The 12,001-nt window shown below is 30.6% G+C and overlaps 3 protein-coding genes across 3 annotated transcripts; 1 reads left to right on the forward strand and 2 right to left on the reverse strand.

The window, feature by feature from the left end:
* Positions 1–47: 47 nt before the first annotated feature.
* Positions 48–2,135, forward strand: LOC130894571 (zinc finger and SCAN domain-containing protein 31-like). The gene is made up of 5 exons (XM_057801463.1): positions 48–277; positions 333–596; positions 674–998; positions 1,053–1,304; positions 1,361–2,135. The coding sequence occupies exons 1-5, from the start codon at positions 152–154 to the stop codon at positions 1,765–1,767; spliced, it is 1,374 nt and encodes a 457-aa protein (XP_057657446.1). The 5' UTR covers positions 48–151; the 3' UTR covers positions 1,768–2,135.
* A 1,425-nt stretch (positions 2,136–3,560) lies between these two features.
* LOC130894567 (zinc finger protein 287-like) lies at positions 3,561–7,166 on the reverse strand. Its single transcript, XM_057801452.1, has 3 exons — positions 5,903–7,166; positions 5,514–5,848; positions 3,561–3,931 (listed from the first exon to the last, which is right to left on the reverse strand). Exons 1-3 carry the CDS (start codon positions 7,005–7,007, stop codon positions 3,608–3,610), a joined length of 1,764 nt encoding a protein of 587 aa, XP_057657435.1. The 5' UTR covers positions 7,008–7,166; the 3' UTR covers positions 3,561–3,607.
* Positions 7,167–8,588: 1,422 nt separating this feature from the next.
* Positions 8,589–11,984, reverse strand: LOC130894491 (kelch-like protein 18). Its single transcript, XM_057801363.1, has 10 exons — positions 11,572–11,984; positions 11,096–11,226; positions 10,897–11,037; positions 10,358–10,546; positions 10,132–10,302; positions 9,724–10,080; positions 9,506–9,672; positions 9,193–9,304; positions 9,013–9,120; positions 8,589–8,947 (listed from the first exon to the last, which is right to left on the reverse strand). The coding sequence occupies exons 1-10, from the start codon at positions 11,758–11,760 to the stop codon at positions 8,737–8,739; spliced, it is 1,776 nt and encodes a 591-aa protein (XP_057657346.1). The 5' UTR covers positions 11,761–11,984; the 3' UTR covers positions 8,589–8,736.
* Between the last annotated feature and the right edge of the window lie 17 nt (positions 11,985–12,001).

The raw sequence follows: 12,001 nt of genomic DNA on the forward strand, positions 1-12,001 counted from the left end.
AGCTAAAAGTGAGCTCCTAGTTATCTTCCATTAGTACAGTCCCATTTACTTGCGGTTCTGTCTATCTTTAATATGCGTCAAAGTCAGTAATTGCCAACGTGACAGGTGTATAACCTCCATGTTGAACTTTGTTTATTTGTAACGAAAAAATATGTGCGCCAATATTTTATATGAAGATTTCCCAACAATTTGTCGATTATGTTTAGGTCGTGGAAATCTACAACACATTTTGAAAATCAAAGAACTAGAATTTTTTCGACCCGTTTTAAATATCAAGGTATACTTGTTTGTTTACATAGGAGTTTTATTTTTTGGAAACATTTTCATTTTAGCTCGAAGAAGAAAAATTACCACAAAATGTATGCCTGAAATGCGTTAAACAATTAGACGATATATTTAATTTTGTAGAAAATTGTAATAAAAACGAAAATATTTTAACGGAAATTTTAGAACAAGTATCGAATGTAGAACAAGACGAAATAGCTAATAATAGCTTTGATACTGATATAAAAAATGAAGATAGTACTGATAACGATTTTTTTTTGAAGGATGTTAAACAAGAATTCGTAGAATTAGAACCAGATATTGTATTACAGGTAGCATTTTATAATTATTAATTATTAGATTTACGAAGAGTGACGCATTTACAAGATATGAACGTATTATTTTACAGATAAAAAAAGACGGACCTTTAATTTGTGAAAATTGTAGCGAGAGTTTTTCTTCTTTAACAGGCTTAAGTGAACATTATAAAATATTTGCTAATTGCCGTCCAAAAGATTTATTATCGTCAAAAAACGATATTTGTAATATAGTCGATTATTTAAAAAAACCGAAACAGAGAAGGGGCAAAAAGAAGATAAAAGAGGAAAGTGATGGTGAACCAGAATATGTTAAAGGAAAAAAATTGAAAGGAAAGAGGAGATTTTTATGTAACTTTTGTGGAAAGAATTATACCAGAAAAAACGGACTGGAAAGACATATTTTAAGCCACTCAGGTATTTATTTATATGTGTTAACAATTTATTTTGAGGTTATCTAATTATTTATAGGTATTAAACCATTCGAGTGTAAAGAATGTGGTAAAAGTTATATAACTAAAGATACGCTCAAGACTCATCTATTGACCCATACGGGAATCAAAGCGCACAAATGCACAGTTTGCCAGAAATCGTTCACCCAATCGAGTCATCTCAGTTACCACATGAGACGACATGCCGGAGAAAAACCACACAGGTGCACATATTGCGGAAAAGCATTTTTGTCAAGCTACCACTTGGAGAGGCACAAACTAATGCACACCGGTAATAATTTCTTCTAAAAACCATCCTAACGACGTTTTAAATAATCGTATTTGTAGGGGTGAAACCGTACGAGTGTAACTTATGTGGTAAACAATTTGTCCGCAGTACCACCCTCAGAGATCACCTTTTAATTCACAGCGGAGAAAAACCTTTCCAATGCCAACATTGCGGTAAACAGTTCAATAGGAAACAGTCTCTTACTAATCACGTTTTGGTACATACAGGGGGGAAAAATAGCAATAGTAGTTCAAATGTACCCATAGGTTTAAATGTGGTTTCTAGTGATAATAGTTTTAAATATGTAAATTCGTCCAATGAATTATCAGTAAATCAATTGTTATCCGGGGATATACCGGGGTTTTTACCTACTTCGGCCGGTATTAAATCTACAGGGGTGGATATGTTTGTGAATAGTTCAATCGACGCGAAAACGCAATCGGACGGTTTAAATAGTGCGTCGTGAGAAGTAGATAATTTGTATTGTTACGTTTCCGATAATATTGAGTTATTTTTTATACGAGGGGTACGTGGAAAGTGATAGCTTTGACGGGGATAGTAATAAAGTTTATTTTTGGTGTTAATTTTTGATCAGTCCTCGTATATGAAATGGGGATATCAAAAAAATCTCTTCTGTTTATATTTAGTAGAAATTTCATACTTTTTTTACTATGGAAAATTCGTACATACAATGTAAATCGAAAATAACGGAATTTTTATGTCTTATAGATAATTTTATCAATTTTTCTATTTTAAATTAATTTATTATGTTTTTGTTTTGACTTTTAACATATTAATATATGTAAAAATGGTCAATAAACTTAATACACTTTGTTTTTTTTGTACTAAATACTACAAAAAGTTATTGGAATCAAATATGGAATGTAAGGTGGTTGTAAAAGTTGCCTCATTTCTGGATATTAATAAACTCATATTCATATACTTCAAGAAAAAATATTTTCGAATAGAAATTTATTTAATATGAATAAAAGACAAAATCTATTTTCATAGAAAAATATCATGGAATAAAAGAAACCTAAACTAATCTAACCAAATTGGAAACAACTTCAAGTGAGAATCATTAATCATCTTCTATTTATTTACCTTTTATTTATATAATTCCAGTCATAATACATTCGATTTTTTCAAAAATAAGTTATAGAAAATTTTTCTCAGTACGCCCCTGTTTTATCTTCTATTCATACCACAGATCACCCATATTCAAATAGTTCATGACATTATTTTTTATAACGAAATTGGTGCCATCTAGTGAGCTGAATCTTAACATTTATCATATACTAGCAATTTTATCTTCTTTACCGGCGCGAAATTCAAATGTTACTTCACGCTAATTTCTACTATTTCCTTATTTATAATATTAATAAACTCATAATCAAATACTTCCAGATATCTTTTTTTTAATAGAATTTTATTCAACATGATTGAATATCAAAATTAGTTTATTTCTCTTTATTAATCATCCTTTATGTAGTAATTACTTTTTATGAGTCTAATAGCAGTGTTGCCAGATTGAGAAATATTACTAATCAATTATTTGTCTACGTTTTAATCCGGTAAATAATACATATTCGTAGAACTTAGCAAGCCGATACTTTTGGAATTTAGAGTAACAAGTTTACTTTTTGAATATTTGTACTAATGAAATGAATAAAATATAATAATCTCGAGTGTAATTGAAACCATTACTCGCGTATTATTCATAAGAAATTACATCTTGAACGTTGGTAGCTATGTTGTTATCAGACGATTCTGTCAGAATTTACTCGTTTTATATTAGCATTTTATAAATAATGAATTATAATTATTAATTTAATTATCCTCATTGCTTGAAATGAATATAATCATAGTAATTTATGATGACTGTGACAGGAAAGTTCAAAATTTATTTAGTATTCAGTATGACGTTGAGGGGGAAGCATCATGCGCATCGGTAATATACACATAGGCGTGCGCGATTATTTATTCAAATGGGTGTAAAGGTATCAAATAATTGATTTAATGCATTTTAGTTATTCTAGTTTTAGATTTTTTATTATATATTAAAAAAAAGGTAAAATTTCCATTTTAGTAATGAAAATGGTCGATGGGATGTAGATTACGTTTTAAATTTTATTTCTTCTGTGTTTTTTTTTAAATAAATTTGCTTGTTTTTCATTTTAAATGCATTTTTATTTGTATGATAAACAAGGGGTTCTCAAATTTCGTACACTAAAGGTAAGTAATGAAAAAAAAAAACAATAAAGATATAAAAATTACTATATTACAATATATTTACAAACGATAAATTATTCAGTGTACAAATCCTCATCGTCTTCAGCTTCAACAAACTCCAAATTAGAATCATCTTCGATAATCGCAATAACTTCGTCGTAACCTTCATTTAAGTCTTCATTCTCCTCATTTTCCCTCATCAAATCTCGATGGGCTATTTTATGGTGCATACTTAGAATGCTCTCTTCGATAAAAGTCTTAGTACAAAATTTACAACCGTAAGGTCCTCCGTGTGATAACAAATGAATTTTTAGATTGTGCGTTTTGGAAAAACCCTTTTTACAGTATTTACAATGGTAGGGACGGTAACCGGTATGGATATATTCGTGACATACAACCTAATTAAAAAAAAATACAGTCAAAAATAACGCCCGTTTTTACATTTCAACTTAATTTGGAATTTTGTGTGTTGTTTTAACACGTTGAGTGACGGTGATAAAGTCCTAGTACCAAGGATCGGTGGAGTAGAAGTCCCCCATCGTCAAAGGGGGTTAAGTTAGATAAAATTTATGATAAATTGAGTTTAAAATAAATTAGATGAGGTTCAGAATAGGTTGGGTTATGTTAGGATTCAAAAAAGTTAGGTTAGGTTAGATTTGATGAATTTAGATGAGCTTTAATATAAGTTGGATTAAGTTAGGTTCGATAAAGTTTAAAAAATGTGAGTTGAATTAAGGGAAAAATTAATTTAAGAAACATTTAATGAATGAATATTCATAAAACTGCCCCCAAAACAATAATTTCAAAAGAAAAACAAATTAAAATTGTTGGTTTTTCGTTTTTCCGGAGCCAAAAAAGAACCACAGTAAAGTTACCTCAATTTTATAACAAAATAACGATTAAACCCTGTATATATAGAAATAATCAATATTTTCCATAAGTTTTTACAAAAAAACTATTTATTTTTCTATTATCCAGAAACCAAAATACGAGGGGAATACGATAATATTAAATTTTATTATTATATAATAACCTAGCCCTGTATTTTTTCATCATAAAACAAAGATTCTAAAAAAACGACCAAAAATTATAATTTTACGATTATCTGGAAACGAGGGGAACGCGATAGAACGAAATTACTTCAATTTGATTACAAAATAACGAGGGAACCCTATATACTTAGAAATAATGAACATTTTATATAACTTTTTGTCATTAATCGCGACCCAATTTTATATTCCAGAACCAAAACATACGAGGGGAATACGATAATATTCAATTTTATTGGTATATACTAACCGAACCCTGTATATTTTACTATGAAACAAAGAATTACAAAAAAAAACAAAAAAAATTATAATTTTACGATTATATACAATTACAGAAACGAGGGGAAAGCGATAATATGACATTACTTCATTTTTGTCACAAAATATTGATTGAACCTTGTATTTTAAGAAATAACGAAAATTTCCCGTCATAATAACGAAGATTAGAAAAAAAAAACATTCAAAAATGTGAATTTTTTGATTCTACAGAGCAAAAAAAGGAGGGAAACGCGATAGTTTAAAATTTTATTAAAAAATAGTGTTTAAACCCTGTAGTTTTAGACACTTTTTTGACATACATTTTCCATGAAAAGCAAATATTACCAAAATAAACTCAAAAATGTTATTTTTTTCATTTTCTAGACCCAAAAAATACGAGGGGCTCGCTATAGTATAAAACCGCTTTAATGTTACTATACGAAATACCGACCAATCCCTGTATTTATATAATTAAAAACGAAATTTCAATCAAATGAGACTTAAAATCAATCAATCAACAAAATTATATAAAGAAGGTCCAAGAAGTTGGAAATGAAAAAAATTTATAAATTATTTATATTTTGAGAAAATCTGTATACTAAAAATAGTAATTTTAACAAAAAAAATCAATGGATATTTAGTTAAGTATTACACATAAAAAAAATTAACTTACCTCCCCTTTAGACGAAAAATTCCTTCCGCAATATTGACACTTGTACGGTTTTTCTCCCGTATGTGTCCTAAGATGCCTATTCAACGAATTAATCATCCTAAACCTCTGGGAACAATATTCGCAATGGTAATTCTTCTCCCCTGTATGCAACCGCATGTGGTAAGTCAAAGCATTGGCGTAATTAAAATCTTTACCGCATACGTTACACAAATAAGGCCTAACGTTCGCGTGAACGCCTAGATGTACTTTAAGATGGGCTTTAGTAGAATAAGTTTTATCGCATTGATCGCATTTGAACTGTTTATCGGCGTGACGCAGCTTGTGATTAACGAATTCTACAATTAACAGCAAATTTAATAACAATTCAACCCCCCGGAAGGGTCACTTACTTGATCTAGTTTCACAAATAGTTCCGCATACTTCGCACGTGAATGTCTTCTCGTTTTTCTGTGTGTGCGTTCTCCTGCAATGATTGTTCAAAGAACGATTTGAAGGGAAAATTTTCTTGCATATACTGCAAGGAAATTTGACTTCCCGTTCGAATTCGTCCTTCGGTTCGTCGATTTTCTTCCTTTTCCTTGTTCTTCTCCTTTTCGGTGGATCTGTTTCATAGTCATCGTTTATTTCGCCTCGATTTATAATAAAGGATTCTATGGTAGTTTTATCGTAGGAATCGATTTCTATGTACTCCAAATTATCGTTTGATTCCATTTGGAAAATACCCCGATTCAAATTTTCCGAATCAGATTTAGATTCACTGTTTTCGTTGCTATAGGAATCTTTATCATTTCCATCAATTTCTTCATCTTCTTCTTCTTCGATGCTTTGTTCATTTTCAGTTTCGTCGCCTTCTACTTCAACTACATACTCCAATATCTCTTCAGCATTTTCATCTTCCATACATTCACTTTTAATATTACCCATATCATCTTGATAATACTCTATATTATCATCACAATTTTCAATTTTAATATTTGAATTATTAACGATAGTAGCAGATATTTCTTTCCCCAATTTATTGATAAAACTCTTATAATCTTGTTCTTCTGATTCGGGATTTTCTACTACGACCAGTTCGTTCAAACTATAACTTTGATCTTTAATTATCAATTCAACAGATGAATCTGAATTTTTTATTTTATTAACTGATTTATCACAATTTATTTCACTGGTGTCATAATAAGCAGGAGTTGAATTATTAAAAATATCTTTCAATTTCTTTTGTGAATCTTTGAATTGCGTTATGAATTGTAAAGCCATTTTAAGAAAACTTACACACATCGGGCAGATACTTTCCGGGTATTTTCCGTCTAATTTTACCCTCGAAAATGTTGTTTTTTCTAAAGCTTCCAAATAAGTTTTCGCTTGTAAATTATTCTCACCTTTTAACTTATCGGTTAACTTGAACATGATGCTTTTACTTTGAGTTAAACAAACCCGACACATCGACACTATTTTCGTTCCTTCTTTATAAACATTTCGTGTTTTCGGCATTTTATATTCAAAATTTTTTGTAGCAATACAGTAGTAAGTCGATTTTTAAAGATTCGACCCAACTAGCACAATGTACGCTATAAAATGACCAAATATAAAATATATTTTTGACCTGATTCATCAATGACATATGAACGCTCACTTGTCTCTGGTGACTATGAAAAAGTGAAATCACAAAAAATTGATTAGATCCGTACGAGTACACTCGGAACACATATAAAACGTATCTTCAGTTCTATGAGTAAGTAGTACCATAGATAAATAAAAGACGTAAATCCAATTATAATATAATTTGAAGAACTCTTCCACTAAGAGTTCCTTCTGAAAGAATCCTTTTTATAGATCCCCTATGACCTGTATATCAACTATACTGAGTTCTTAAGTTGACAATTCTGTATATTCCTGATTGTTCAAGATTACAATAAATCATACTCTGTACTTTAGATTTATTATTGAACAATTATATTGAAACGATATTTTGTTATTTCCTAAATTAATTGTTTTTTATTATTGTTTAATTAACATAATTTATTTATCTTTTAGTGAGCTAAAAGGAGTTTTCGAAAAATTTTATCCGATTGAAACGAACGAAGTAATCTGATCATAACCATATGATTTAATCCATTCTCCTTTATAATATCGTGGATAAACGCAATTACTTGACGGGTTCTCTCTTTTCTTTTGTTTTTTTAACCTCAAAAGTAATTAACTCCCCGTACTTAATTTATTTTAGATTTTTCTTATGAACAGTGTAATTGATAGATTAGTGAATTTACGATGGTAAATTACTGAACTACTCAATAATGAAAATCTATTACACAACTGATTTAAGGTTCATAAATCATCAAGTTATAAATGAACTCACGAAAATAAAGTACTGGTGGATTTTAATTTGATATTTCCGCTGAAAATCGGATAATCATCCACAATCAGCTGATATATAATCACAGTCTCCTCTTTAGTGATTAATTTCATAGAGATATTACCAATAATAATATCTCTATGATTAATTTAAGTTGGTAATCGTAGATTTCTTATTGGTTAGATCATACCCGGCTTTATTTAAGTCTTTGACATACGATTTGAATATTGTGTAAACTATAAACAGTATCATTTTGTGATTTCTTAAATTCGTACTTGCCATTATCATTTCATTAAAATATTAATTACCTTTGAGACTAATTTGAAAAAAAAACTAATATATTATTAAATTTTGTAATTCGTTTTCAAAACGAACGTGTTTATTGGTTCATTTATTATTTAGTTTGGGATTTATCATTTCAAGATCTCTTTAATTTACCTTTTACTTTTTATTGTTGCCCTTAAACTTTTTTAGTGAAAATGTTTAAAACTTAATGTTGTTGTTTTGTGGGTCACTAATTGTGATCTTAAAAACTATATATAATGAGTGTTTTAAAATTTCTTGAGAGAACTGGCAAATATCACGTAAGTTTGTTTTATTTATTTTAGTTACATTATACTTGGAATAATAGAGGATATTATGTATTAAATACCTTTTCTGCTTGATATTATATGGGTTAATGGTGTAAAAATACTCATTTATAAATGAAACAAAAAAAATTACATTAAATTTTTATTTATAGCATAAATTCAATACATAATATATTATTTTTAATTATAAATATTGGAATTTCAATTATATACAAACTTTAGTTATTCTCTTAAATATAAAACATTTTGTTCTTGCCAATAACCTTTTGAATCAACTTCAAGGTATCGAAATCACACCTAACCCGACACCTCCTTCGTGAGCTATCATATTAGCCGCATAAGTCCATTTATCAGATTTGGGGTCATACACTTCCACGGTGACAAGGTTAGATATACCATCGTAACCCCCTACTGCCCATAATTTCCCCATATTCGCCGTCAGAGCTACGCGACTTCTTTGGGCGTTCATCGGGGCGACATAAATCCATCTGGATACGTTAAAAAAAAATGATTTACAAGTAAATTTCGTTAGTTTCAACGATAATTTACTCACTTATTTGTTGTCGGATCAAACATTTCGACGGATTGGAGAAAGGAACTTCCATCATATCCCCCACAAGCGAATAGCTTACCACCCAACATCGCTACACCCAATCTACATCTATACAAACAAAATATGGTTCACTTTATATACGGGGGTGTTCGAACAATTGGTACAAAAGCTACTTATTACCTTTTAGTGAGCATTGGAGGAGCCTCCGTCCAACTATTAGACGTAGGATTGTACCTTTCAACTGAATCAAATATAGATAAACCATCATGTCCTCCCAATGCATAAATATAACCTAAAATTATTTTAAAATCCCTAAAATCGTAAATTAACCACTCTATTCGTGTATATTTCTAACAAATTTAACGGTATACGAGGTCTAATGAAAAAATGCGGGGAAAGGGAAAGATGATACGCAGAGGTGATGGAATACCTAAGAAAAAAGAGGAATACAAGCTTGGAAAACTAAAACACCAAATAGGAAAGAATAATTTACCTTGGCAAGCAATAACAGCTCCGGCACTTCTCGATTTATTCATCGGCGCCAATGAACACCACGAATTGGTACTAGGATGATACCTTTCGACCGAATTCAACGACGTCACACCATCGTACCCTCCGCAAACGTAAATTATATCACCCAAAGCCGTAGCTCCCAAAGCACTACAACGATACCGTTAACAAAAAAACAAAATTAATAAAACCGCCATTTACCTTCGTTTACATATCATCGGAGCCACCATGGACCATTCGTTTTTGTTTGCGTCGTAAACCTCCACGCTGGCCAATCTATCTTTACCGTTATAACCCCCGAAAGCGAACAATTTACTTTTGATAACCGCCACGCCTAATCTAGACCGCATCATCGACATCGAAGGCGCCATATTCCATTCGTCCTTTTTCGGATCGTAATATTCCACCGTGGATAGCGAATCACCGTGTTTATTCAATCCCCCCACGACAAATATGTGACCTTTGATGTCGCACACCCTCGGTTCGGTGCGGAAACTTTGTATCAGAGCCCTTCGTTCTGGGATCAAATGAAAAGTTAGAGCCTCGTCCACTAGATCTCTAAAAAATTGTATTAGAATATTTTTAAGTAATAGTTCCAAATATACCTACCGACATTGTATGGAATATCTGATTTGTTCTTCGTTCCTAACCCTATCCGTTATGTATAAGGGGGATAGTAACGGTAGACGTACCAGGGACAATAATTCCGGTAAACTGTCTTTTCTTATTTCAACGTCGTGTTTCACCCATCTCATACACGCTTCAAAAACTTGTTCTTCGCTAATACGAATAAGAATCGTTATAATCGCGATGATATTTCTGTTATATTTCATACCTGTCAACTCTGAGATCGTTTTTAATCAACAAATCTTTTATTTCGTTTAAAGATAGATTTAAATATTCTTCGTGTTGGGAAACTTCGTGAAAATACGACTCGATATATTTTTCCGCCAATTCTGCTAACGTAGAACAACCTAAGGAATCAGCAAAGTGTCTAAAACCTAAAGCGTTCTGTGGATGTATCCTATAAAACAGTTTTCATAATAAATGTTTACATTTAAAGTGAAAAATGGCGGAGGACTTTCGTCGCGTGACTAATAATGAATCAAATCAAAATTCACGTCTAGCTGGTATCAAAAACTACAGCGGGACACGTGCCTGTGAGCTCACGAGTGTCGTGTCAGGTTGCGCAGCGTTGTCAATACAAAAATTCACCAAAAACAACACAGTAAACAAAGCTTACATCAAATTTAAGTTTTAATATGATGGATTATTCACAATCGTTGTCTCTTTTTATAATTACTGTCAATTTAAAGAAGTAGTCATAGATTGAGTAACGTGACGAAAAACCTCCACCGATTCATCTATATTTACCTTTGTAATAAAAAATTAGCACAAGCGTCTCTAACTTTATTTAATTGTAAATAAGACGCTCCGATCATAATACTTTGCACATTGTTTTTATCTAAAGTTACTTTTCCTGTATAAGCGAAATTTACAAGCGCTTCTAACGCCCTGTAATTAAAAATTGTGATAAAACTGAAGAATATTTTGAAAAAGAAAAAAATCTTACATAGCGTCTATACATTTTATTTCAATTTCCTTATTTCGAGATTCAATCATGTCGTTCATGAACATCGCTTGAAAATACGGAATGGTCGAAGCTAAAACTATCTTATGAGCACTAAAATATTGTCCTTCCACCTTAAATTCCAATAAAAAATACGAGAAGTGTTTTAAAAATCAATTAAACTTTAATTTATTTATATAGTATGTTTGACAATCTAAGAAAATGCCTTCACTACCGAAACCAATATAAATATCGATAAGATCCAAAAATCTATGTTAAAATAAACATTTTTTTGCCCCACGCCACTCTTTCACACTACTATTTTTTTACTTTTACTTCCTATAACAAATGTACATATTGGAAAATAGTACTTTATGTAATAATTCACATAACAAATCATACATTATATACAATTAAACAGTAATAAATTTTGATATAAACAATTACATTGTATTGCATTGTTAATGATAAATTCTAACCTTTAAAACGACATCACACAGTTTCCCTTGTCTTCGAATATCGGCCATAACGGGAAAAGCTGAAGGAAACAGATCATTTTGTTGAAAAACTAAATTTTCGTTATTCATTTCTAAAACGTTACGAGTTAAATCATGAAAATTCCAGTTCGACTTGTTATCTTTGCCATCGCGTTGTGAACTAAATTCCATCTCGTTTGACAAGTATAATGTTAATTTTGTATTGTCACATAGAGACAAATAATTTATCAAAAACTTTCTTTATATTTGGTCACAATTTTCTTTGTTAGAAAAAAACATACACATAAATCATTTTGTGTATATTAACATATAAAGATAGAATTATTAAAAACAACACAGAACATGAATAAAGCTTTATTCGTAGGTTGGGTTCGGAATCACTGTCAAAAATGTCATTCGAGATTAGTTCAGT

This window comes from Diorhabda carinulata, chromosome 5, assembly GCF_026250575.1.
Source record: "Diorhabda carinulata isolate Delta chromosome 5, icDioCari1.1, whole genome shotgun sequence".
Classification (NCBI taxonomy): Eukaryota; Metazoa; Arthropoda; class Insecta; order Coleoptera; family Chrysomelidae; genus Diorhabda; species Diorhabda carinulata.